Source organism: Halichoeres trimaculatus, unplaced genomic scaffold (genome assembly GCF_033239565.1).
Source record: "Halichoeres trimaculatus isolate MK-OKI-2021-1 unplaced genomic scaffold, fHalTri1.1 fHalTri1_scaffold_4, whole genome shotgun sequence".
NCBI lineage: Eukaryota > Metazoa > Chordata > Actinopteri > Labriformes > Labridae > Halichoeres > Halichoeres trimaculatus.
In genome coordinates, this window is record NW_027437182.1 from 22,637,368 (window position 1) to 22,665,261 (window position 27,894).

The 27,894-nt window shown below is 39.8% G+C and overlaps 2 protein-coding genes across 5 annotated transcripts; one reads left to right on the forward strand and one right to left on the reverse strand.

The window, feature by feature from the left end:
- Positions 1 to 421: 421 nt before the first annotated feature.
- Positions 422 to 5,911, reverse strand: dohh (deoxyhypusine hydroxylase/monooxygenase). 3 transcript variants are annotated; one of them, XM_074668258.1, is made up of 6 exons: positions 5,791 to 5,911; positions 4,771 to 4,880; positions 3,814 to 3,981; positions 3,277 to 3,353; positions 2,198 to 2,453; positions 422 to 1,665 (listed from the first exon to the last, which is right to left on the reverse strand). In XM_074668258.1, the coding sequence occupies exons 2-6, from the start codon at positions 4,874 to 4,876 to the stop codon at positions 1,355 to 1,357; spliced, it is 918 nt and encodes a 305-aa protein (XP_074524359.1). In that variant the 5' UTR covers positions 4,877 to 4,880; positions 5,791 to 5,911; the 3' UTR covers positions 422 to 1,354. The 3 variants fall into 3 exon arrangements, with proteins under 3 accessions (XP_074524359.1, XP_074524361.1, XP_074524360.1); XM_074668260.1 differs by having other exon boundaries at positions 5,757 to 5,897; XM_074668259.1 differs by lacking the exon at positions 5,791 to 5,911 and adding an exon at positions 5,608 to 5,684.
- Positions 5,912 to 6,997: 1,086 nt separating this feature from the next.
- Positions 6,998 to 24,085, forward strand: cherp (calcium homeostasis endoplasmic reticulum protein). 2 transcript variants are annotated; one of them, XM_074668533.1, is made up of 20 exons: positions 6,998 to 7,181; positions 8,139 to 8,312; positions 10,986 to 11,024; positions 12,070 to 12,239; positions 12,933 to 13,070; positions 13,170 to 13,321; positions 15,281 to 15,392; positions 15,829 to 15,918; positions 16,374 to 16,593; positions 17,726 to 17,889; positions 18,383 to 18,637; positions 18,792 to 18,987; positions 19,074 to 19,315; positions 19,432 to 19,565; positions 19,718 to 19,804; positions 20,024 to 20,176; positions 20,452 to 20,565; positions 20,653 to 20,747; positions 20,890 to 21,075; positions 21,661 to 24,085. In XM_074668533.1, the coding sequence occupies exons 1-20, from the start codon at positions 7,157 to 7,159 to the stop codon at positions 21,696 to 21,698; spliced, it is 2,784 nt and encodes a 927-aa protein (XP_074524634.1). In that variant the 5' UTR covers positions 6,998 to 7,156; the 3' UTR covers positions 21,699 to 24,085. The 2 variants fall into 2 exon arrangements, with proteins under 2 accessions (XP_074524634.1, XP_074524635.1); XM_074668534.1 differs by lacking the exon at positions 10,986 to 11,024 and having other exon boundaries at positions 21,661 to 24,084.
- The last annotated feature ends 3,809 nt before the right edge of the window (positions 24,086 to 27,894 follow it).

Here is a 27,894-nt window from a genome sequence, read left to right on the forward strand (position 1 = left end):
AGATGAACAAATACAGGTTCATCTGTTTTACTCTGAAAATGGTGGTGTACATTGCTAACATGTGTCCTTATATATTGTTATTTCTCCAAACATCATCATTTGATGCTGATGATCTTGGTAGATTTGATCTATGGTTTGTGTCGACAACAGAATCTGACTTATTGATTCACTGAGGCATCTCTGCTCTGATCTATTTTTGTCTCAGCCCCTTGGATGTTCCTTAATTGCTACCCAATCCTTTAAGCATGACAACAAAAACACTCTGTAAGCCTAATGTCAATGTAAAATTTTACCACAGCAAGAAGAAGAAAGAATCAAAAAGAGCTGCATGAAAATAAAGGGATTCTACATTGCTGCTTTGACAGATTGAGTCGTATATTTAGGGCATAAAAGGTTTACTGAGAATCTCAGATCAAAACACCAGAAATTTGAACAGGATAAAATGAATTTGCATACATTCACATGTAACCGAGGACAATGAAAGAGATCAAAGGGATAACCTGTCAGTCACAGCAGTTTGGTGAAAAGCAACCATAGGAGCTCAAGAGAATCAATATATAACCACTGTACAACTCTTTGAAACACATTACAGTCTTAAATGAACAATCTCTGAAAAAGAATCGGACAACTGCCTAAGATACTTTAAATCTTTCAACAGAGAATCTGATGGGTAATCTTGATTAGCTGCAGCAGAATTAAAGGACAAAAGATCAGAATTTATTTATTGCAGCCTAAGTTAACAGTATTGCTTTAACATTAAGCCAGTCAGTACAATGATCTCATAAGTATTCATAATCCTGCGCAGCCCAGATGAAGAAAAACAAGACTGCCAGATATTTCCAGAAAAATAAATATGTCTTTATAAAAGGGTTTGTTATATTTTTCTGTCTGGATTTTTGTCTTCCAACCTAAAGCTGATACAGGACTATGAGTCAAATGAAAGTAAACAGTTTGCACCAAATGCAAAACAAATGCAGAAATAAGAGGGTTTGAAAGCAAAATTACCTTTCATACACTACTTTTACAGACTGCTTGTTGTCACTGGCAGGGTGTTGAGAAATCCTGCATTTTGTAAACTGGAAGATGGGAAGACACAAAAATGACTTGAGTACTCTTTTTAAGACCTAACATTTTACATAACCCTTGGTAGCAATAAATTCTGTCTGGGTTGTTTGGACCTCTATGGTTTCACTTTTGATTATATGTGCTAAGCAGCGTTTATAATGTAGAGCATCATCCCAGAAGATCCAAAAGCAGTGTAGTGCGTAGTGGTCCACCTGTTCTGCCATATTTGGTAATAAAAACAGTGAAGAGAGCACAAGTGTTTTGAAAATAAGCTAAGGGGTATATACCTCTAACCCTGCAACCGAACCAGTCCATCTGCATATTGGAACTGGTCACTGTTTTCATAGTCCAGCATGTCCAGAGCAACCTCACAACTTTCTTTGACTACACGTTCTGTATCTCCACGGAAGCGCTGCAGCACAGCCAGACACTCCTCTTTGCCAATTGAGCCAAGTGCCTCCGCGGCCTCATGGCGGACCATGGGATTTTCACCTAGGCGCTCCAAAGCTGCACTCAGGGCGGGGACTGCGGCTGGGTGCTGCATCTGACCTAGGACATAGCCGATTTCATGACGGAACAAAGCACTGGAGCACTGCAGACCTGGAGACAAGACATGAAAATAACATGTATTCAGGTGTGAAGCAAGTCAAACACTGTTTTTATTGCTCAGGTATGCTTTAAATGTACTAAAACAGATGACGGTATCAATGCACTCCATGTGCAGTGCAGTGGGCCATGCCCAAATAACACCCTGTCACATGTCTCATGGCATGAATTAACCTGTCAATAATGAATGGGCTTTAATGTATATCCCAATAACTAATTCAGAGTTGATGTTATTTTCCAAAAACTGTAAATTACAAGACAGAACTGGAAGTTCTACAAAGGTCAAGAAATGTTAAAATCGGCCAAATAAAGATCTGATGAGCTTGTCTCATTCAGCTTTTCTGAGTTTACGCAGATAAAGTTGTAACAGGAATTTTTTTTTTTTTTTACAATTTTTAAAAATGAGTGACATCCCTTATATGTAGTTCAGACCTTTCAGCGGAACCTTCCAGCCTTGTTTTCATTTCAAGTTACAAATCTATGATAGATAGAAAACAATGCATCAACGACACCTCTCATTTCTTACCATCTCCCAGTGCCAGTGCAGCCTCCTCGTTTCCTAGGTTACGCAGTGCAAACATGGCCCTGTAACGTTCAAACAATGGCAGGCTCTCATCCAGCAAAGCTGAACGAAGCTCCGACACACTCTTCCTCTCTGCTGGGGGGGCTGGATCAACAGAGCAGTATGGATTATCGTCTGTGGTCGCGTTATCCAACTGTTTCTCTCCCCCACTCTGCAGCCACTCCAGTCTCCGAACAGCCAGCTGACACGTCTCTGCAACCTGCAAGGAGGGAGCAGGCAGTGTGTTCAAATGTACCTCTGTCGTATCTTTTCATCAAGTTACATCAAGTTAGTTTTGAGCTGTTGTCACTTTTATCATAGACTCCAGTCTGCTGTGTAAATTCTAAACCTCTGACCAGAGACAAAATTGCAATGTTAACAAAGGCCTCATGAATAAAAGCATGAATGGAAGCACTGGAAACCACATACACACCAAGCCAAAATAAAGCTATTTTTGCAGCAGAAATAAATATGTTTACATCCTGGTACAAAAAACGTTTCCTGTCCAAAGAGCTAATTTCTCAAACGCACACCCTGTACGGGGGGAATTTTTTTCTGACTCAGCAGTTTCGAGGATATTAGGATCACAAGTTCACCCAAACGGAGGCACAGGTTAGTTGACTGATGGGCAGTAGCTGTCAGTGTGGAGGCTCAAAACCCACCCCATTTCCAATATGACTCATGCCGACGGTTTGCTTAAAAACCGTAGACTGTATATGAAGCAGAGTTTTAGCTTTCTTTCTAACAGCTAAAGGGCGCCCATCAGTCACGTGAGCTGAGCTGTGTCTCTTATTTAGCGTTTCAGACTCAAGCCATTTTTGAACCAGGCTGGATTTTTGAAACAGATGAGTGACATCATGGAGACCATGTCCACTTATTACACAGTCCATGGTGTGTACTGGTCAAATTTAACATGTCAAAATATGCCTAAAATAAACTAAGTTATGTAACTGTCTTGAAGGAGTTGGAAATCATGAGCCCCCCAACAAGCATATGCTGCACCTGAGAGAACAACTGTGGAGCTCTGATTGTTTTCTTCTTACCTCTATAACAGGATCCTGACTGTACTCTTTAAGCAGATCTAGAACCACAGGGTCACCAATGGCTCCCAAAGCCTCTCCTGTAGACACACACCCAGTGAGATTTATAGATTAACTGATGTTTTTTTTTGATGCAAAGTCCTTCAGAGGATTACTTCTACCTTTGATCTATCCATAGTTAATAGGCACAAGCAGACAGCACTGTTAGACCTTGTTCTTGTAAAGCTCAAGTAAATGGTAAATAAACTGTACTTTCACAGCACCTTTTCAGTCGTCCACCCACTTAAGGGGCTTTCACATTTCACTCTTCGTCCTTTCAAACTCACTTTCCTAATTCATTAAGTGCCAAGCAAGGTATTCAATCAGCTGAACATTTACATACATTCATTTACAATAGAAAATGCCTTTGGTGGCAATTTAAGGCTCAGTAACTTGCCCAAGTATACTTTGTCATGCCGACAGCAGAAGTCAAAGATTTGAGTGGGGACTGAAACATGTGAACCAGAAGTGGCAATAAATTCTGCCCAAGTGTACATTTACCTGCTTCGTGTCGGACCATCGTTTCCTGCTGTGTGTCCTTAAGAACAGCAGTCAGAGTTGGTATGGCCTGTTTGTCCTGCATTTGCCCCAGGCAGTAAGCCAGCTCATGTTTCAGCAGAGCAGAGTCATCACTGAAGGCCTTACTGATCCATTCTATTGCCTCAGCACCTAAAACATGATTCAGCCTAAATCAGTTCACAAATGCAAAACTTCAACAGACTGTAAATGTTTATTCCTGAGGACTGCTTAAGTAGACTACGTGTGGTATTCAAAGTGGGATACAACTCATACTGTCTATCATTCACAAAAGACTTAAGTTGTTAATATGTTAACTTAATTTGTTGAAAAAAAGTTGAGATTTTGACACTGAATAATAACACTGGTTGTACATGTTCCAATCTGACTTGATTAAGTCTTTTAAACTTTAAAATTAAAGCCTAATCTGCAGAGAAATTAAGTTGCTTTAAGACAATTGGGAAAAAACAGCAGATATTAAACTGTGAGTATAACTTTCCTTGTTTACAAGATTTAGCAGGTGAAATTATTTTGTACCATAAAAAAAGACTTTTCAGGTCATTTAACCAATCTCAATAATCAGTTGTTCTATATTAGATAAGACTTTCTCAAAGTCTTCATTTATCTTTTTTTATTTTACCACAATAAATTCTGTACCATAGACTGCTTTATACAGTGTTATCGTATCATCAGTTTGTGTTACAGTTACATTCCTATTAAGAATGCCTTAAACAACTAACAATAAGGCCAGGATGAAGCACAGTGGTTGAATTGTGTTATGTCACATGAAAACTGTAAAGCCGCAGATCTAGATCTGACTTTCTTTGGACCTGAAAAACAATTTAATGTTCAGATCACACTTGAATTTTACCCCAGAGTTGCCTATTTTTCAAACTTGACTTTTTTAAAGAATTGTTTTCTTTAGCCAGTGTCACCATTTACCTCCAAGGTTCTTCAGTGTAAATAAAGCTCTGAACCGCCGGGTCAGGTCCTGTCCTGGGTCCACCAAAACCTTTCCCACTGCTACCACCTGCTCGCCACTGGCCATAATGCTGAAATGGGAGAAAGACTTTGTGTGTGTATGTGTGTAAGGGGGGGGGGGGGGGGGTGCTACGTAACAACATCTGTTATGACCAATTCCATTCCCACAACCAAGGCAGTTTAAGTGTGGGTTCCTTCCAAGAAGTTACACCTGGGAACGAACCCCAAAGCTTTGGACTGAGAGATGACCCACTCTGCTACTTCGTCACTACATATAATTATGACTTGAAATCAAACAGTAGCAGAGAAAAATGTCCGTGGTTATATTTAGAGATTAGAAGCTGTTATTGAGTTCTACTTGTTGTAGGTACAAATTTAGAAAGGCAGATGACATACCTATTTTGAAACAAATTATCAGACAAATTGAACACCAAAACCTAAAAAACAACAACATAATGCTAATCTCGGGATGGACGTCATTAACTCTGGCACAACATTATACACATGATGCTACAACGTATAAAAAGAAATCCTATCAAGAAATAACAAATCAGTCTTTGTATGTCATGTTATATGATTATTTTCTCTCATTAAATAATCAGCCAACCGAGGTAGAAGTCCCCACATAGAGAGTTCAAAACGACCTTAACCCGCCGACACTTACAGGTCATAGCGTTTATTTAACAAATTACTCAGGTGTCATATTGATGCTAAAAGCTTCGTGTCAATCGGTTAAATCCTACAATGCCCAGCCCTTATGAAAAGGCCACCAGCCACGTTTCAGGCTTTGGTGGTTACCAGAATAGGTTTCGTTGCCAGCAGTGGTTATGAAAGGGTAACTTCACTGTAGCTCACTGTTAGCTTCTTTAGATAAAACCTGTACCGAAACCAGAAAAAGCGATCACTTTACTTCGTACAACATAGACTACATGAATAAATGTACTCACAACGGGTATAACAAAAAACACAAAACACACAAACCTCCCGGTTCAGATCCAGGGTCTGACAAATACCAGCAACGCAGGTTTGCTGTGAGGATTACACATGGGCAGGAAGAGTTTGTACTTCCGCTTTAGTGACGCTCATCCGGAGTAGCTCTTCAAAATAAAAGTATTACTTTGCTACGTCTGATACCCTTTTTTTAAAGGTCAGTCCACTTTAAAATTATCTTAAACAAGATCTGGTTACATCAGATTTCTAAATTGATTGACTTTCAAGTTTTTTTTTAAGTATAATATTTTACCTTTCAGGGTATTGATTTACCAGTCGCTTGTTAAAATGTGCTATAACTTTGTAGGTCCACAGCACAAACCCTGCAGTTTGTCAGCAAGGGCTCTAATGCTGGTTCAAGCCTCCTATTACCCATTCTTTTGTACAGAAATGCCTCAGGTCACATGGCTACCAAGTTTTTCCCCACTATGTCAAGAAATTTTCCAAAAACATGAACATGAACTCTGGCTTGTTGGAACTTAAATGTGGAATTTTTTCGGTCAGGATCAGAAAAAGAAGAGACGCATGAGTCTAGTGCTAAATCTCTTCTAGTTTATTGGTTTAAATACATCAGCTACTGTCTGACCATAAATCGGTTGAAATGAAAAGAATTAAAACTAATTGAAATAAAACAAATTATTTACATGAAATGACTTAAAATAATGCAATACAACTAACTGATTAAAATAAAAACAATTAGAACAACATATGATAAATCAACCAGAAGTGAAACAAAATTAATTTGATCTCCTTACAAATAAGCTTTGAGGGGATTTGTTTTTCCTAGCCCTATAGAAATTGCAGACATAGCAGAGCATGCAAATAACAAAAGGCTAATATCCGTTTTCTTGGTAAATTGCCTCTAATACGCACGCTATCAGGTGTCAAATCTGGATGAAATTTAAGTGTTGATGACTCTAACTAACTAACTAACTAACTAACTAACTAACTAACTAACTCACTCACTGACGGTTCATCTATCTGTCTATCTATTGTTCAATTGATTTAAATGCAGAGATGCGCACATTTTGGAATTGGGGGCACATAACTTTATGAATCTTTCAATGTTTCTTAAAAATACAGAACCCTGTAGCATTTTTCAATATAGCACAGGGGGAAAATAGACTGATAAAAAGAAGTGCGGTGTAAAATGCAATCCTCAACCCTGCCAGGGTGGCGCTGTAGCCAAATCAGACAACATTCTGTCGTGGCGCAGCTTCTGTGCAACAATACTTCCGGTGTAAGTGCAGAGCAAGTCAAAGGATTTATTTAAAAATTTTGAAGCTTTCTGGGGATATATAAAAAACGATTTGAGGGTTCTTTGATTGTCCATCAAAGTTCACCGTTTTCTCCAGTCATGGATATCCCAAATCCCCCTGAAGGTGAGCGGTCCGCTGCAGCGCTGCATGATTCTCATTGAACGTTAGGTAGCACACATGCTACATTTAGCCGCTGCTACATAACACAGCTCACATCGCCGCTGCATTTAGCAACTATTCTGTCACCAAAAAGTTTTTTCGGCAAATAACCCAGCGATGCAGCATTGAAGATAAAGTTAAAAAGCTGGCAGTAGCTATTTCCACTATAAGAATGTTCATTTTTACCCGATCAAACGCTAATTGAACCAACAAAACATGTTTTCGTTCTCATGTGCGATTTTTCTACAAACTTGTTTTGAAATTATAATTATAACCATCTTATATTAAAGTAAACGAAAACAGATGAGTATTATATGTTTTCCGAATAAAATTTGAGGTTATACACGCCGTGTGTGTGGTTAAACACAAAGTTGTCTCTCATAAGTAGTTGATGCCTGTCATGTCACATGAATAATCGAGCAATAATGCTAGATTCTTGAAATATAATCTATTCTCAGATTTCAAAAAGGTATTCGGATTCTTTGTTACAATCAATTTAACAAAAAGTTGTTTACCTTAGATATTTAAATGAATTTGCTTGCTTAGTTTAGAAAGCTCTTCATCTCTAACCTCAGAAAGTAGACTTAAGTGGTATCGTTGCTCATCTCAAACATTGTAAACAAAGAGAAAAACACATTTATTGAATGCTGAAATTGCTTTATACTTTTGTTATATGCCTTGAGTTCTAAGTGGTAATAGATAACGTTTTTTTTGGTTAATTGCTGTGCAGCTCTTTTGTCAAAGATGAGCAAAAGTTCCAAAAAATATTCCTATGACCAGATGGTAAAACACAAGAGGCACTCACATTCAGTGTTTTAGTTGTGTCAAAGTACCACAAGTCACAGTAACTTGAAAATTTAAACACAATGTAGCTGCCACAATTTTGAATATTTCTTCTTCTTCTGTCCTTTTTCAATGTAGATCAAGAACTGAGGAATGTCATTGACAAGCTCGCCCAGTTTGTTGCTCGGAACGGGCCAGAGTTCGAGAAGATGACTATGGAGAAACAAAAGGACAACCCTAAATTTTCCTTCCTCTTTGGAGGAGACTACTTCAGCTACTACAAGTGCAAGCTTTCTATGGAGCAACAGCAGCGTATGTAATGAAGGGACAGTCCACCATAAAACCACTGCACATAGATTCTTCAGAAGGATTTTGAAATGTTCAGTTAGATTCCTCACACTCAACATATTAGTGCTTTATTAAAATTATCTATTACATTCATGTTATGATGCAGCTTTAAAGATTGATTCAAACTATCAGGCCAACAAGTAATAAACACAGTAATAATTCTAGTAAGTCTGGGCCATATGAAGTCATTTTTGAAAGTAACTGTTGATTGAACTCCATAACATCTTATGTGTGTTTTTTGGTTTTAGGGTGGATTTTTCTTCTGTATTTTTGGGGGTTCCCAAGCATGCCTTTGTAAAAATCCTAGCAAGCAAAACTTTTACTGTACCCTCTTACAGTTACTTACATCATTGTGCTTGCTTCTAGCACACAATAGTTTTAAACTAGAAAAGCAGTAGGTGTAAAAGCCTTCTCCATGTCCTGCTCATTTTACCACATGTCATGCAGCTGAGTAATTCTTGGCTGAATCAAACTTACACTTACTATCCTACGGACATGTAACCAGATGTAGCTGTTGTAAAATACAAAACACAGCTTTTAACAAAACTCTGTCCTCCAGATGGTGACATAATCTTTGAGATGTAATAGTGAAGAGACAGCTCACATCTCCAAGGGAATTTCTCATTTTGTAAGAGTTGGTTCTTATTACTGTGAACTTGGTCACTTCTTCTATCAGCCATAACAACTCCAAGCCTGGAGTCCCAAGATCACAATTTAGTCTGTGCTTTGGACTCTAGTCAGTTGATCTTTTAATTTCTTAGGTGTATTATTCTCACTCATTTGAGCACAGAATCAACCCACTCTGTAGCTCTGTAAACTGGTCTTCAACAAAAAGCTTTTCGTGTACCTAAATGGCTGGTATTTCTTAAGTTGATGTCTTAACTTGTTCGCTGAGACGTATTTGACCATGAATTTTAGAAATCAGCTTATCTCTCTTTATGTGTTCTTCATGTGTTCAAATCAAGAGAATTGTTTTTGAAAAAAAAGTAGTACACAGTTTGGCCTGCTCAGTTGTTCTTCCAGCGTATGTTAGAATACTTCAAGGAGTGGTGTTTTTCCCCTTGTTTTAGAAATATGTTAGCATTTGTCTACTAGAAGTTAACCCAGTTGCATCTGAATAATGTTGGTGCTCAGTGAAATCCATGTCTTATTTCATTGATGTGTAAATGGAAACCAAACTGTTACCAAACTGGAGATACTGTTGATCGTGGAGGATCTTCAAACTCTTGATTCTAGTTAATTGCCGCTGCCATGATGGACCAAGCATGTTGTGTGTAGTGTGCTCTTGGGATAGACTGATTATCAGCCGGGCAGTTATCGGTGCAGATATTTTATTTTTTAGTCATATCGGCATCAGCCTTTTTTAAAAAATCTGATGGCAGTTAAAAAACTATTTAAAATTGGGTTATTTTAGCTCTGATGCAGGCCCACTCTGTGTCTGGGATTGTGCCACCCACAGCACCGTCTGATTAGTTATATGCAGAGCCACTTTTTGGAAACTTCACTTACTGTAGAAAACTTTGAAAGCTATAGTTTTTTAGGTTTTAATTGAACTTTTTAATATACTCTGCTGAGCATGGGAGCTGTTTAATAAACATGCTTAAAGGCATTTAAGCAAAGTTAAGCGATGGAGTTTGTATTATTCAAAATTTTGATGCCAATGTTTTCACTCTTACTGCAAATGATTATCGGCTCCAAAAATCGGTGAACGGCCCGCTTGACCGCCAATAATCAGTATCCATTTAAAAAAAGGTATCATATCAGCCCTGAAAAAACATATCAGTCTTTCTCTAGTGTGCTCCCACCTTCTAGAGTTTGTGGGAACTCTTGTTTGAAGCACGTTTTGTTCTGCATGTGTTTGGATCACTGTGAATCCTAACCCCGTTAAAAGTCCTTTGCCAGATGCAGTGGCATACACACACACCCCTGCAGTTACTTACCACTTTCTTGGCTTTTTGGAGCAACTTCTCACAGTTTAAGTCAAAGGACTTTGTGAACTCACCACTAGATTTGCTTGTGTGTGGCTCAGGGTGATGGTAATAACCTTAGAGAGACAACAGATTTATTTACTTTTTAAGTACAAGGCCGTTGAAGGGGAACACATCATGCATGTATTGCTGTGTCACATAACATGAATACTCTGTTATCAAAGACTTTTTTGTAATCTACATGGATGGTAACCATTGGAATTGCATGTATATACAGCAGCATCACAAATAGGACTTTTTAACCTGTATTCATGGCTGGAGATTCAATTTGAACACACCTTCTTATTTCCTCACACAGAACCTCAATATATGCTAGTAAGGTTGTATGAGAAGACATCACTCATTATTTTCATGGACAAAACCTCTTCTTATTGGTTAAAAAGAAATCTTTTGACAACCATGGAAATAGCCTTCTGGCAGAATGAAATTAAAAGAAAAGTGAAAGACAGAAATGACAGAGCAGTGGATAAGAAAAGTGCACTTTTTTTTAGCGTTACCCAGATTCTGAAATGACCAGCAGCAAAGTTTTCGTTAGATGATGGACAGTCAGTGTTAGCACAGTGCTGTGCAGGGCTGCATGGAGTTCCTCTGTCAGAATCAGTCATGTGATATTCCTGAACTGCATTAAAGTTTGCTTTTCTCCATTTAGATCCCTCTACCCACGATGGGGAGGAATTTAAATCTGAAGGTATTTATTTGTAACCAGATATTTTTTTCCAACAATCTCAGAATTCCAGTTGGAAAGCCCCATTTTGTTATGCACTCTTTACGCGGATGATTCCACCTGCGCTTTTAAGCATTTGCTTCGTTTTCAGTTGCACTTTTCATGTCAGTATCATTTTCTTTTTATAGTTGTGCTGCATTGCTAAATGAAGTTTGGATGGAGAAATTGAGGAAGATAACTGATAACTTGCTCAAAATTGGCCTTAAGTATAATTTAAGAAACTTTCAGATATGATTAAACAAACAGATAGAGGAGTGATTACTTCTCTTTGAGCAAGTCCTTGTTCAGAAGAGACTGGATTTCTTTAAGTCTTTGGAGTCATGGTAGTTGAAGTTCGATAATTTTGGTCTATTAATATTTCACATAAATTGTAAGCCTTTAGAACAGTTTCTTACTCTCATCACTCTACCAAGTATTGCTGTAAACGTTGAGCCCTAAAACATTGGGACATACAAGTTTGTGGAGTCCGTGTTTGGCTGAAGATAGGGCAGCATTTTTTGGGGGTAATCAACAGCTTGTCCTGTAGGTCTCTAACAGAATAAAGTGTCACAGACTGTAAAATACCTTGACCTCTTAAAAATGTGACTGAAGGTCATTGTGCGGCCTGGCTGTAGTTTAATAAGCATACATTGCACATTTTTTTGCTTTCAAACCTTGGTGATGTCTTTGTTCCTACAGGAGTCAGGGAGGTTAGACTGACAGTGGTGCAAATGCAGATTGCATGTCTTAAAAAGTTTGCAAAGTTTTCCTTTCATTCTTGGTATGTTTCATCTGCTTGCTGTTTGAAAAGTCTTCTTTTATTTATTTTTTCTTACCTCTGAAGGTGGCTTTGATTAAAAAAAACAAATCAGTATTTTCCTTGTGCATAATTTTATGGAACACATCTTTCTTTTTAGGGTCCTGCATCAAGTCAGCAGTTATTTACTCTTGACCATCCAAGCTTCAGCTCAAAATCAAAAACTGGAATCAGCATCCAAAATTAATCTTAAATTTCTTATTCTTTTTGCAGATCTGTACAACCCAGGTGCTTCTGATGTAGTTGACATCCCTCCACCATCAATACCAATAATTCCTCCTCCGTCACTGCCTCCACCTTCTGGCCCCTCTATCGATGAACTTGTTCAACAGAGCCAGTGGAATCTGCAGCAGCAGGAACAACATATGCACACTCTCAGACAGGTATGTGGCAGCAGACGACACGTCAGGCATCCACCTTGTGGAAGATATAATTCATTTTGATGAGGCAAATTACATCATAAAACATATTTTCATCATCAACTAAGTACTTTTAATTTCTAATATTTCTTCTTGTGTTGAGTCTGTTTTAATGATCTGTTTTATCTGTTAGCACGGTTCTGTTACTGTCAGATACAAAGAGATGGGAAACATTGTGAGAGTGCACTTTAAAACTGCAGGCACAGCTTTCAGGGACCCTGTCCTCTTGTGCAGGGTCAAGGCTGCAAAGAAAGCTCTGGCTACTCTGGCTGAGAGTTCTTACCTCCTACATGCAGAGAACAAGCTGCTGTTATCTGTTGCAGATATAGTTCATCCAGGCAAAAGCACTCACATGTTCCTGGTAGCATTAGTCTCCTAAATAACATTATGTAACTCATTGTTTCCTATTCCAGTGACTATTGTCTCTGTGTGTTTCCATGTTCATTGTGTATGGAGCATATAGTCATCTTTTACTATTTTGCACAAATAGCTTTAAAACAAATTGCCACTTGGGGAAAATATGTTTTTCTTATGATGCTTTGTTTTAAATCCAGAAACTCCTGTTTTATGCTTGGTGACATCAGAAGTACAGTGGAAAGCTGGAGAAGGACTGTTTGCAGTGTTTCTTACACCTTTCCTTTGCCTTTCTTCGTGTAGGAGCAGGTCACTGCTGCCATAGCTCTAGCTATGGAGCAGCAGACCCAGAAACTTCTGTTGGAGACACAGTTAGACATCACTGAGTTTGACAACCTTCTGCAACCCATCATAGACACCTGCACCAAAGATGCGATCTCTGTAAGCTTAACATTCATGATACCATGGGTGTTTGTCTGTTAGTAGAATAACTCATAAAGGAAAAGTTATGACTCACTTGTGTTGTCTTTTGTCTGTCAGGCTGGTAAGAACTGGATGTTCAACAACGCTAAGAGTCCACAGCACTGTGAACTGATGACATCGCATCTTCGCAACCGCATCACTGTCGACGGAGCACATTTTGAGCTTCGCCTTCATCTCATCTATTTAACCAATGATGTCCTCCACCACTGGTATACTGTCCTTTATACAGTTTTACATAAACACAATTTAATCCTGTACTTAATTTAAGGAATAGTTTGCAGATTTTCTCTATTTGGTGTAATGTTTCTTTAACTGATTAACTTTACATTGAGACAAAAGCTGTAGCTATGGGATAAGTGTTAAAATTATTACCATATTGGAACATTAGTAGCCGTTATGATCTTTTCTATTTATTAATACGTATGGGATACTCATAGGTTAGTTTTGGGCTATGTCTCTCTCATAAAATGTTGAGGGTAAGATTTTTTTCAACTGTTTATTGTGGCACAGAGACTAGGTACCTACTTTAAGAGGAAGAGCTCAATAAAGAAGGGAGAATGTAGAAGGGAGGAATCCAAGGGTTTGCAGAGTGATCAACACTCTGCGATTATAGAATATAATAGAACTTTATTGTCATTGTAACAAGTACAACGAAATTGAAGTCACAGCAGCAATCAAGAAATCAAGAGTAATTAAGTGTATAGAAAGTGCAAAAAGGTCCATAAGAAAATAGATGATGACAGCTTGTCCATCATTCTCCTGTCAGCCAGCCTTCACCTCCACAGGGTCCAGGACTGAGCTTCTTCAGCAGTCTGTTCAGTCTCTGTCTCCTGGATCCTGTCTGCTCACAGCAGGTGAAGTTCTTCCAATGTGGCGTTGGTGCCTGATGTTAGCTTCATTAGCCATGTCTGTGAATAGCATGATGCTACTCTGCACTCTGGTATTCCCTCTGTTGCTGGGTTAGCATTGCTAGCTTGTCCATCTTATTGGAGATAGATCTTACGTTCCCAATAACGATGGATGGAAGGACAGGTCCATGTCGTCACTTCTTAGCTCACACCTCAGAACCAGCACGTCGTCCTCACCTCCTTCTCCTCACCTTGTGGGAAGACATCAGGCCTTACACCAGTTAGCATTGACATGCTACAGGCTGCTAACAGCTGAGTTCACATGTAAACAATGCAGCCATGGTCACATGTAGGATCTCCAGACAAACACAGGAGAAAAAGTAGTAAAATATCTGAAGCCACAAAAAGTTTGGTGTCCATGACCAACAAATGAGCCAAACAAAGTGATGTTCCACTCCAAATACAAAGATTATAAAAAAGAGACGAAAAAATTACAAGAAACGGACAAAGAAGAGAGAGCTGCTGCAAAAGGCAGCCATAGCCAACAAGGTGGCGCCTAGCAACCATATATAGAACCATTTACATAAAAGGTTAGGGTTAGAGGATATATCAAATGTGTTGAAGAGCACACAGCCCTATTGGAGTTCCTTGGCAGTGCCAGGAAAGATTGTAAAGCTGGTTAAGCCATAATTCCAAGTTATTAGTTGTGTGAAAGTATGATAGGTTTCACAAAAGATCAGCAGAGACTGGAAACAGGCATTAAGCAGGGTGTGTAATGCCTCTTCCATCATTCACAATAGTGATGAAAGTCAGTGTAAGAGCTTTAAAAGCATGGTAGACTGTAGTGTCAAGGGGAAGGTATAGAAAGGAAGAAAGGTGAGAAAGAGGACAAGCCAGTAACAAGCTTGAATGGATGATAAACTGAGGATCTAAATGACTGTAGACAGGAAGAACAGTATAGAAAAGATGTTTTTCAGTAGACAGCAAGGAAAGATAAGTCAGGGTTCCCAGGCCAATTAAAGCTGTGAGACTCCTAATTAGTACTATTGTAAAGTCTGTAGTCATCAAAGGTGAAAAGACATTGTAGTTTTACCTGGCTTTAGAAAGCTATGTGTCAGGAGTTGAAAAAAGGGAGGCGACAGGTGAACTACTGGAGGAATTGGAAAAGGGGAGCAGCCATTAAATTTGTCTGTGAGGGAGAGACAGGTTTTCACACCAGCAGGGGTCCAGCCAATTAAACCGTGCCATTCTGCACTAACCTGAAGCCAGACAGTAGCTACTTTTACCTCATGTGACGTGTGTTTCATTATGTTCCCCCAGCCAGCGGAAACAGCAGAAGGACCTGTTGGCAGCGCTGCAGAAAGTTGTTGTTCCCATCTATTGCACCAGCTTTCTGGCTGTAGAGGAGGAGAAGCAGCAGAAGATCACACGGGTAATTTTAAAAGCACTCACAGTGTTGAAGTTATACCATTTTTGTTTTTGAGTTGTTGTAGATAACAGGAGTATTTAACTCTTTCTGACAAATATAAACATGCTTTGTCACCTGAACTGCCCCCTTTACTATCACCAAAGCGGCTCTAGATATCATAACGCCTCACTGGAAGGAAATCAAAATTAATTAATAACCAATGATAAAACTAATATCATCATGACTGTTCTATTAATGTTGTCATCTCTAGCTTCAGTCTGAACCCTGTGTAATTGAAAAATAAATGCTGTCTCTTATATTAATTCATTAATGTTCAACCTACAGCCTTTGTAAGAATGTTTTTCTTTACGTTTGCTTTGTTCTATTGTCAATAGAGAACTCTGAGATACATGAGTTTTTGTCTAATGCTTTGCTTTTGCACCCACCCTTTTCTTTCTAGTTGTTGCAGCTTTGGGAGAAGAACGGATACTTTGACGAGGAGACGATTCAGCAGCTTCAGAATCCAGCACTTGGCCTTGGCCAATACCAGGTGTGTGTAAAAAAAGACCTCAGTCTCCAGTTCCCTGTTTGAGCCTGTTTCTCCATCAATATTTATACATTCACTAAGTTTTAAATGTGCTCTGAAGAAGATTATCCACTTTTGTCCACAAAATTAATGTCTAATATATTAAATGTTCGCAAATGTGAAGCCTGGGGAGGTGTTAAATTCTCTCAGTGCTCTCCAATAAATAACTGCAGTTATTGTAACACAGCTGGGCTAATCCATTAGTTTGATCTACAGTCTCAAAATTCTCAAAAGAGGTTATACCTAATTTTGTTCGGGGATGGGGCAAAGCAACCTCATGAATTAGTTTGCCTTTCCAGACAAAGGATTTTTTGAATTTTCACTCATTCCATGGAAATAAAACCCTGAGCAGTTTTCAATTACTGACAAACACAATGTTCCCTCTCCACTTTTCACACCTCCCTCGTCGCCTCTCTCAGGCGTCTCTGATAACAGAGTATGCTGGAGTGGTGCAGCCAATCCAGTTGGCTTTCCAGCAGCAGATTGCAGCTTTGAAGACCCAGCATGAGGAGTTTGTTTCCAGCCTGAAGCAGCAGCATCAGCAGCAACAGCAGCAGCAGCAGCTGCAGCCTGCCCCTGTAGCACAATTACCGACCCCCACAGAGCCTGAAAAAGCCCCACCTATGACAGCACAAGCCGGTAAGACGAGACACACTAAGGCCCTGTTTGCATGATGGAGTTTCACTCGAGAACGCAAAAAACATAGTGAAAAAAGAATCAGTGTTTACACAGAAATGCTGAGAGACTGAAAACGCCATGCATGCCAGGCCTGTAGACAGCGATAGGGGTGTTGAGACACACCCCTCCACAGACCAGGAGGAGTCCAGTCGGCTGCTAATTAACAAAACAGGAGATATGATGCAACAGATTAGTTGTTCAAAGGCAGTCTGCATATTCAGCAGCACAAACACAACACCGTAGGCCGCCATTGTTACTGTTGTTGTTGTTGTCCGGTTTGGGCACGACAGTTTAAGCAGCCACAATGAAAGTGTAATGCACGAACTGAGACATCAGCGTTTCCACTGAAAACTCCAGCTTGCTGTAACTGTGGTAACAGCGTTTCGGATAAATTTGACTTTAGAGGCCCCTTAGCCTCTTTAACACATGCAAACCTGAAAATGTCTTAAAGTTTATAGAATCTGAGTGTCTCCTCACTCACTTCCCTCACAACAAAGAGTCTTTCCTGTCGAACAGTAGGAGGTGGTTGGTAGGGTGGTTGTTCACTCTGGGGCGATAAGGAAATCAGACATCAGAAGCACGCAGCCAAAGCCACAGTGAAGTGTGAACAACTTGATGAAGAAACCTAGGCCAAGATGACTGCTTTTAATTTTTATATCCATACCTATATATATTATATCCGTACCTCATGTGCTATAGTTGCACGATGCAAACATTATCACCCTATCCTACCTCACATTGGAATTTTTGAAATACCTTTTAATTGCGTTCTGTCATTGAGTCACTCCAAAATCATAGGACACTCTACAAAAGGGGCTTGCACGACTGATTCCTCAAAATTTCCATCATGTTTACATAACAAGAGAAACAAAATGAATTAATGAAGTCATAAATAAAGACAATGCAGTTTCATTTTTGTTGAATTCTAACCTTCTTGTTCAAGGGAAAAAAGATAATACTGCTTCCACCATCGGTTAAAGAATTCAGGTTCTCCTCTGGTTTAAAGTGTACCTGTGCACATTAACGACTCGCTCTATTCTGAGTATCTGCTCGTGTACATCTGTGCTAAATTTAGTCCTTGGATTTTCTTCAGGGGATGTGAAGCCTCCCATGTCAGGTCTTCCTCCAGGAGAGTTTGATGGAGCTTCGTCAAGACCACAGGACCAAAGCAACCCCAGTGGACCCTCAGATATCTCCTCCAACAAGCCTGCATGGTTTGAGCCCCAGCCCATGGGCCCCTGGAACCCCAACCAGCCGGTAAAAGCCCTTACATTTACCCCCATTTTAAGTGCTGCTTTAGACTCAGCAGGTTATTAGTGCACAGGTTAAGGTGTTTCTCCTTGAATGTATTTTTTATTCACAAAAACATCTCTACCTGTAAACAGTCTACGAGGTAAGGATTGAGGCATGCTACTTTGCTCTGACACAGCAGTGTGCCTTTATCCTTCTCTGTATAAACAAACCCAAATAACAGAAGCAGGCTGTCACCTTGACAAATTGTGAACAATTACGCGAAAGCAAAATGATTTGGCAGTTAAATGTAACATTTCACATTTTTTTGAGCATCTGGAAGGATTATGGTTGTAGCCCAAATCATGCACCCCTTTCTTCTTGGCTGTGTGATTTTTGCGGGTGTAAGGTTTGCACTCTACAAGAGGATGTGAAGCGAGCATGTAGCCATCATTGTTGAATAGTTCAGATCCAACCTCATGAAATTTTTCTTCCTCTCTAACTTTTGGCATTTTTTCAGCCTCCTTTCGACCCAAATCATCCCCCGCCACCCTGCCCTCCTTGGAACAGCCATGAGGGGATGTGGAACGAGCAGAGGGACCCTGGGAACTGGAGTGGACCTCCACCCAGAGAAGGTGGTCCCTGGAGTGGTACAGGTGGGCCTGAACAAGGCCCCCCATCGTGGAACTCCTTTGATCAGCAGCCACCCTGGGGGAACCAACCCGACCAGCCCCCATGGGGCCAGAGGGATCCACCTTTTCCTCCACGCATGCAGGCATGTTGTAGATGATTTCTGTGGTCTGATTTATTGTCCTATTTATATTCTTCATCACTGTGCACAGAGTATGGACTATCTGAAATCAATCGCATCTTAACCAAAGATAAGTTTCCAAAAAGACTGATGGTGTATCCCCTGTGGATTTCCACAGAGACCTCCACATTTCAGAGGACCCTTCCCTCCCCACCAGCAGCCGCCTCCTTTCAACCAGCCACCTCCACCACCACACAACTTTGGACGCTTCCCCCCACGCTTCATGCAGGACGACTTTCCTCCCAGGCACCACTACGACAGGCCGCCGTATACTCCACACCGCTTTGAGTACCCACAGGGAGAATTCCAAGGAGGTGTGAAGTTATGATGAGTGATTTTACTGAGATGTGTTTTGTGTATCCCAGTTTTGTGTATCTTAACAACTTCCTTCATTTTTCAGACATGCCAGGTCCTCCTCCACATCACCATCCCAATCAGAGGCTTCCTCCCCCAGGCATGGGAGCTGAACATCCCCCCTGGGGCGGAGCACAGCACCCAGAGTTCGGTCCACCCCCACACGGTTTTAACGGCCATTCACCTCACATGCGTCATCGACAGCATCCGGTCCAAGATGACCCCAGTTTGGTACCAAATGTACCCTACTTTGACCTTCCAGCTGGCCTCATGGCTCCATTGGTTAAAGTAGGTCACCTGTAGGCCAACCAATCACACACAAGCACAGATTTGAAACAGACATATTTGTCCACAGCTGTCAAACCTCCATCCTTATGATTCTCTCTTTGCTGTCTCCTGCCCAGCTTGAAGACTATGATTATAAACCTCTCGACCCAAAAGACATCCGGCTGCCCCCTCCAATGCCACCCAGTGATCGTTTACTAGCTGCTGTTGAAGCTTTCTACAGCCCTCCTTCACATGACCGGCCTAGAAACAGGTACACACTGGCAGATCATAGCTCAGTCATCAAGATTCATTAATTTACCAGCTGCTCAGTCTTTTCCACCAGCTCCTGTCTCAGCTGGATGAACGTTTTTGATATCTCTAAGTGGAGTGGATTGAAGTCATGTTTGTTTTTATTCCATCCAGTGAGGGCTGGGAGCAGAACGGTCTGTATGAGTTCTTCAGGGCCAAGATGAGAGCCAGGAGGAAAAAGGGACAAGAGAAACGCAACAGGTAAGCTTTCTCTTCATTTGTTTATCTTTCTTGATTTTCTCACATATTAAAACCTTACAGCTCATTGTCTCTTATTTCTATTTTCTGGTTCCTCTTAAATAGCAGTGATCATAATCTCCGTGTTTGAAGAGTTGTTGAACTGAGCTATTTTAGCTGTGTCCATCCAACGTCTTCAGGTTTGTTGAAATGATCTCATCCTTACTCTGTCTTTCCCTTCAGTGCTCGTGGAGGCAGTCGCTCTAGGAGCCATTCTCGCAGCAGAGGAAGATCATCTTCTCGCTCCAGCTCTCGCTCTTCAAAGTCCTCCAGGTCCAGGTCCCGCTCGTCTCGTTCCCGTTCACGCAGCCGTTCTCGCTCTTACTCCAGGTCCAGGTGTGCAGACACATTTCATACATGAGTTTGTTTGATACTGATGTCAACATGAACTAAACTGTGTATATATTGAATAGGTTATATACAGGAGCACTGTTCAAAGCCTTGTCCACATTTCCATTGATGCATCTTGTACATGAGGGAAAATGACCTCGTAGACTGTTTGCCAATTTGTAATCTGGCTGTTTTCATTTTGTAACATATCTTTTTGTCGTTACACATGTTTACAGTTTGACGAACTTGGTCTGACTCAGCTTTGATATCTCTCTGTTTAGATCAAGGAGCGGATCCAGGTCATCCAGGAGTCGATCTCGCTCCAGATCAAGATCCCGCTCGCATTCTCCAAGCAAGAGGCGGCGTGGCCAAAAGTCACGGAGCTCCTCACCTCCGTAAGTCCCCTCTCACGGCTTTTTCAAACACTGGTAGACTTTATGCTTTGTCACAGTGAGGATAACGACCTCTTCCTCTCTCTGCAGCTCCACATCAGTGTTGGGCACACCTTCCTCAAAAGTGCCCCCAGAGACCCGGCTAGGCGAGGAGAACAAAGGCCATCAGCTGCTGATGAAGATGGGTATGCTCTTCTTTTTCTCTCTCAGTTGAAAGTTGATGGATTCGTCTTTTTGTAGGATACATGCTGATGCATTTAATCCTGGTGAAATCAGAGTAAAATTAAAAACATGCTGTAAAATGATTTCTTCTCTTCTCTTCGTTAGGCTGGAGTGGCTCAGGTGGTTTGGGGGCCAAAGAACAGGGCATCCAAGACCCCATCAAAGGGGGAGACATCAGGGATAAATGGGACCAGTACAAAGGTGTGGGGGTGTCACTGGACGACCCGTATGAGAACTATCGCAGGAACAAGAGTTACAACTTTGTCGCTCGTATGAAAGCAAGAGAGGAAGGTAGATACACTCTTTTTGATATCATATCTTTTTCTTTTCCTCGGTATATGGGAATCCAAAAGATTCATAATTAAATAAATAAAAACAAGATTTTGAGATAAATTCCGTTTTGATAAATAACAGAAAATCATGTTATATTGCCATTAAATTGTGAAATAAGGCACTATTATTATGAAATATGTTTTATTACTCTTTAATTTAAAATTATTGTAATTATTTCATAATGATTATTTTAGCAATACATTTTTTTTCTTTAAAAAAAGCTTGTAAAATGAATTAAAAAGTTATTATGAAATTGTTAAAAAAATCATCTTAAAATATTTAGTTTTAATAATTTGAGATTAAAGAATCATAAAACATATTTTATAATTAAACTACTTTTTTTCCCATTTCAATGGCCATATTATATATTTGTTTGTTATTTATCAAAATTGTACAATTGTACAACATTTCAAAATGTTGGTTTTATTTATTTAATTTTGAATCTTTTGGGGTTCCGTATCTGTTAGCTCAAATGTCTGACAATGCTTTCTAAATTTTTTTTTTGCAGAATAACAAACTTTTCTCCTCTTTCTTATGATTTAGTCAATCGGGAACCTCAGGAGGCTCCTCCGACCGAATGACCGAATCAAGTGGTATCAGATATCTCATGTTCCTGTGTGCTGTTGCTGCCAAAAAACGGAACTTCTCTGTTTTTAATTCGAGATTCTTTCTAGTCAGCGATCCCTGATCCTACTTCACTTGCTCTGAAACACATGGTGTAAAGTTCAACCACATTCATAAAGCCCAAGAAAGAAAGAAAGCTTTCCTGGCTCCCTTCAACCAGACCAGCTCTTCTAAATAGAATAATCAGAAACACAGATGAAATGTTCAGCAACAGGGCAAACTTTAAACTGGACATGTCAGTACATCTTTATTTTAGTCTTGAAATAAAGTCTAACGATGTACATGGACAGCATCATTCACCTTTTTTTACTTCCTTTAGTTTTCATTTCAGTCTTTCACCTCTTTTAGTCTGAAGACTGATCAAATCAAAAATAAAAGAAAATATATGGGACAAATGTGAGAGCAGAAAAAGTATCAAGGAAGTGCTTTAGAAAGCAAAAGCGTCATTCATTTTACTCCTAGGTTGCTAACTAAAGGGTAAAATTTACTCAAATAAGAAAAATAAATTTCAATTTTCATTGCAGAGAATTTTTAAACATGCCAAATGAAAAATGACATTTTCATAAGTATGTGGCCCAATGTGTGACCAACAGACTCTAAAGTATTTTTTCAAAATAAATAACTAAAACTAATGTAAACAGCTTAATATGGATGGTGTCAGAAACATCATTAAGTCAAACCTTCTGCAAATAACGCTCTGTATAAAAATGATCAGGTGTCAGAAGGGATTAGTGAAACAGGAGTTTGTCACTTGTGTGAACCAACTCGATGATCTTTGTTTTGTTTTTGTTTTGTTTTATTTTCTTTTGCTGCTGAATATTGTGATACTTTTTCATGTTATGACTCCTTCTCTGGAGATAAATCTGTCATTGAGTTGCTGTAACAAAATAAACTCCACAAACGTAATATACATATGAAATCAGGCTTCATTTTATTTGCCTCACAAAAACAGCAGAAACAGAACAGAGTCAGCTTACAGGTAGCAACAGGAACTCTAGATTGCTGCAGTTTGGATGCAGGCTTTACATTTTCGGAGAAAAGTGAATGGAGCCCACTTTGTCAGTGATGTTATACAGAGGTACAGTCAAGTTCAAATGTTTAGAGGTGAAATGCTGCTGGTGCTGCTGATTTACATGTTAATTGACTTGCAATTACAGAAACATCCATCGGGTGGCACTGTTACCACAGGAATAAAGATGGAGATCGATGCCCTTAGAGTGTCATCTGCTCCAGAGTCTGTCTCCTAATGACTGAGTATAGACGGAAGAATGCTCCACAAGCAGATGTATATTATGATTCATTTTAATAGTTTTTTTGTGTTTAATAATTTTTCATGCACAACAAACTTGATCAAAAATCTTGAATGGAATCTGATTTAAGTTACTGAATCCAGGATCACTACGGCCGGTTGCTTTGGTGTGTGGTTAAAAACTGCTAAAGTTTTAAGCCGAGTTTCAATCCAGCTGTATTGTGTTTCAGAGAGGAACGTGTGACTTTTCCAATTCCACTCAGTCCAAGAGTCACTGATGGAGCAGGACGTTTTGGAACATATGTGTATGTGTGTTTGTGATGGTATTACTAGCACCAAATACACATTGGGCTGTAATAGTGAAATATATTGGGGACTTTAACATACATGGCTACTTCTCTCAGATTCACCCAGAAGAAAACACACAGACACAACCAGTCGGCAGGGTTCAACCTTACATCACAGGAGACTCAGGAGCAGTACAGCTATAAGTGAGCTTTTTTTTCTTTGAGAGATAAATGAGCACAGTCGTGTGTTGTTGTTTTTTTGAAACCTTACCCTGCACATTGTGCATCCTTAAAAGTGACATGAGTTTAAAGTCGTCAATTCCACCAGATTAATATGAAATGAACAAAAATAAAACCAAGTTTTTGGTTAGTAGGGGAAGAAAATTACATTTTATGACTTAAAGAGTCAGTATTTTTGTAGTGTATTCGAGTCGGAGAGAACTCTTTCTCTGGTTGAAGTCATCAGATGGATTTTTTAACCATGCACTGTCTTCCTCTAAAGGATGCTCTGAATTGTCCAGCTATCAGTTATCTTAAATATTTGACTTATAGAAACTCGTCATGTTCTGCAGGATGCTAATTTTAGTTCCTGATACCTTTACAAATACAGTTAACCACTGTAGATATATCCAAAACTAACTCTGAAGAGGTTTGGTGTTTTTATTGGAACATTTTCAGAACACTTGTAGGCAGCCAAAGACCCAGAACTACTAAAAGCTGCCACGCTCTTGGATTCCACATATTTCAACTTTTCAGGGTGTAGGAGGACTGGTTCTGACTGCTGAGGAGTGGGAGCCCTTAAAGCTTGGGAAATAGCTGAGCTGAAAGTTCAGGAATGAAGTACAGCTTTGTAATGTTTGGGTAATAACACTTTACAGCCCCACTGGTGAGAATCTGAGTCTGCTGGGTCACATTTACAGTGGACTCAAATGACTTGTCACATTACTGAGAGTGGTCCTTGTATGTTTGAGCCCTGAAATAAAAAATGATCAAATAAAAATTTTCATAGATGCTTTTGATTTTGAATTTAGTTTTACATAGTTAAGTTTTTTTCGTCAATTGCTGGGGTTAGCATGTGATTGCTGGTAAGATAAGACAAGATAAGATGCCCTAAGATGCAATAAGATAAGATAAAATTTTATTGATCTCCAGGGGGGATTTTGTTGCTGTATCACAGGTATTGCAACTAAGATACAAAATAATAACAAAAAAGGAAAACCTGGAGTTGATAAAGTTAAATCAAATAAATACTGAAGTAAATTTAAGATGCGTATACACACAGTTACTCATCAGCATAGTATATTACATAACATCATACATGACAGTTGGGACATCTGACACTGAAGTGACATGTTGCATGACACAGATAAAGTGAGATGGTGTGTGAGGTACAGAAAGGAAAGAGGGGCAGGGTGCAGAGGGGGGCTTGTTCGGCAGAATGACTGTTGTTGCAGTCTTAAGGTTGTGCCGTGGAAACAAAAAGTGAGGGACTAAAGGGTTACACATTTTAAACAGAAAGCTGCCACCTGTTTAATTTGTGATCAATATCGCTGTGAAATACTATGATGCCATTCATCTTTGGAAAAACTTACTGTTTCCTAAAACCCTCTCCTGATAACACCTAACTTAAGATTTGCATCTTTTCCATCAAAACAAGACTTCAAAGTTATTGTTCATCCTGGCTCTTTCACACACAACAGGTTAAGCATAAATAAAAGAACAACTTGATTTAAACTAGGGGTTCTCAAACTTTTTAGGCTTGTATTCCCCCTTTCAAAAAAAAGTTCAGCCAAGTTACCCTTCATATGGATGAGGAAACATTTAAGGAAATAAGGTAAAATAACATGAATAAATGTACGTTTTTTTGGGGTTTTTTTTCATTTAACCTTTATATAGAGGTCCCATATTATGCAAAATCACTTTATTAAGTCTTTTAGTGAAATTTGTGGGTCTTTGGCTTTCCTCCCATAAAATGTGATACATAATGACAAAACATGTACTTAGTAGTGCTTGTGAATGTAAAATCCGGACCTAAAATGAGCTGTTTGGATTTTGGGGATTTGACGACAATTCCCTTTTTTTTAACAAATCAGGAGCAAGTCTGTCCTGATTGGTCCACTAGAGCAAAAACCCCGGACCCTCTCCCCACCTACTCCCCTCCCTGCTGCTGCTCCAGCAGCCATCACTGCCATCACTGCTTTGTTTTCGGCTGTAAACAGCCACATAGTTCCATGCACAAGCTTCCCGTCTTGGAAGAAGACAAGACTAAGTGGTTAGAGTTAATTTATCAAGGAAATGTGCCAGCCACACTCAGTAAAACTGTGCATGTGTGTGCTAGTCACTTCACGGCCGACTGCTTTTCCAACTTTGGACAGTACAACAGAGGGCTAGCAAATAGACTGGTCCTGAATCCAGGCGCATTATCAACCATCCACCAACAAACCTCAGACCCTGGAAATGTGAGTATTTTAAATGCTGTGTGCTGTGGAGCAGACTTGAGAGCTTTTCCTCAGTGTCCCCCCTGTCTCTGTGTTAGCTTCAGGATGCTAACTTTAGCTGCGGTTAGCCTGTTGTTTTAGCCTGTAATGTTACGGTAAACGAGCTTTGCTGTTTCCTAATCATGTCCATAGTTTCTTGTTTTTTATTTAAGATGGAATGGAAGGCTCTGAGAGAAATTAGTCCGGACAGGTTAGGATCAGTATAACAGTGTCATAAGAACAATGAAATTAAATATGACACAAATTCTGTATTTTTGTAGTGCACTATTTTTCAGAAATAGTTAAAGACTGAGGCAGCAAGTACCTTTGATGGCCCAAGGAGCATTACAATTTATTTCAGTCAAGATGTCACACTGACAACAGGTAAAACATATTTCCTTTTCTGCTCACTGAACAATTAATGTCAACAGATGGAAGCTGTCTGGTCCATGTAGTTTTGCAAACAACATCTTTTATGAATGAATATGCTCTATTTGGAAATACTGTCCTATTTGATGTGGCATATAAGGTTGCTTTTTAATTGGTCTTTTTGTTTAATTTGTTGTGATGCAACTTTTTGTTAAACATTTGTCACATACCCCTTGCAATGCTCTCATATGCCCCTAGGGGTATGTGTACCCCCATTTGAGGATCACTGTTTAAAACAGGTTTTACAAGAATCTAATGGAAAGTGTTTTTGACTTCTTGTATGATAAGGAAACACTAAGATGCCACAAAGCCCTGAACATCACAGGTGACCCGGTGGGTTGCTCCCATCAGGTTGGCACTTCAGTCTGCCACAAATCACTTTTCCCATCAGATCATTGATTTTTGTACTCCTTAACTTTATTTTTTCTGATTGTTGTCTTGTCTATAAAGTAAATTCCTACTCTATTTGTTATAGCTGCTTGAAATATTTTGCCAAACTCTTTAAAGATGAAGAAAGTTGAAATGAAGCAGAACAGTCCTTTAATTGTCGCTCTGTGGTTGGTCTGTTTATTTGCTGCCCTGTTGTTGGCGTGCTGACATCATTCAGTCAGCTAGTTTTGTTCAGAGGAAACGGATAAACTGGCATCCATTGTCTTGCTGTTGGTTTTGACACAAGTGTAAAAATAAACTCCAGAGAGTCGGTTGTTGAGACTTGAACCACAAACCTTCACCAGCCGAGCAGGGCTCATTGTGAAACAAGAGCCAGAGACGCAGCCTTCAATTAGCCCAAGCATTTTCATCGTCATGAACCCAGATCCACTTCTAACCAGGCCGCACACACCACTCACCTCACAGGCTCAACCTCAACTAATGGCACCTTGTAAAGACAGAGACAAGAGCAGAGGCGGGTGGTGGAGAAGCCGCAGGTTTCTCAAAATAGCTGCAAAGACTTGGATCAATGGAGACATCATTACAGAGATGCTGCCATTAGTCGCTACGAGGCATGCTATTACTGAGAAATCACTTGTGATGAGGAGCTATAATGTGGCCTGAGGCAAGACCCCCAAGGTCCCTGCTGGTACCACACACACACACACACACACACACACACACACACACACACACACACACACACACACACACACACACACACACACACACACACACACACACACACACACACACACACACACACACACACACACACATAAAGACAAGATGCCACAGAGTCGTGATGACTGCTGAGTGCAGGCAGCACATCTACAGGCACTTCTTATTAGAGGGAGCACTTTATTTAAGTGTGTGTGCATGGGTCTTGAACTGTGTGTGTGGCTGAGGGTGGGTTTTTGGGTAAAGTGTTGTTGGTGATATGGTGAACAAATGTTTGTGTGTTGCACATTTGCTGTGTGTGTGGCTGTGTGTTTCAGTGTTTTCAAAAAGAACCACAGCCTCAGTCTTAATTACACAGCAGTGAATAACAGCCGAAAAGATGGTGCAAGTGTTGAAGTGTCTGCTCGTTTATCTATTCATCTCCTCGTCTTTACTTGTCAGACCACAGATGGTAACAGATGGCAAATGACACCTCCAGAGATTCGTCCTTTTTCTATCAGATATCAGTGAAATACTGTTACTTAGATAGATATGATTTTTTGATAGATATTTGGTGCTGGAGGTAAAGCTGGGATTCAGGATGTTGGGTTTTAATGAATAT

Bases quoted from the DNA above. Each gene is read 5' to 3' on its own strand.
- dohh (XM_074668258.1), bottom strand. From the start codon at position 4,876: ATGGCCAGTGGCGAGCAGGTGGTAGCAGTGGGAAAGGTTTTGGTGGAC. The intron at 3,354-3,813 runs GTAAATGTACAC...GTGTGTCTACAG, and splicing joins GATGGTCCGACACGAAGCAG to GAGAGGCTTTGGGAGCCATT. The intron at 2,454-3,276 runs GTAAGAAGAAAA...CCCTCCTTGCAG, and splicing joins GTCAGGATCCTGTTATAGAG to GTTGCAGAGACGTGTCAGCT.
- cherp (XM_074668533.1), top strand. From the start codon at position 7,157: ATGGATATCCCAAATCCCCCTGAAG. The intron at 12,240-12,932 runs GTATGTGGCAGC...TTCTTCGTGTAG, and splicing joins ATATGCACACTCTCAGACAG to GAGCAGGTCACTGCTGCCAT. The intron at 15,393-15,828 runs GTAATTTTAAAA...TTTTCTTTCTAG, and splicing joins AGCAGCAGAAGATCACACGG to TTGTTGCAGCTTTGGGAGAA.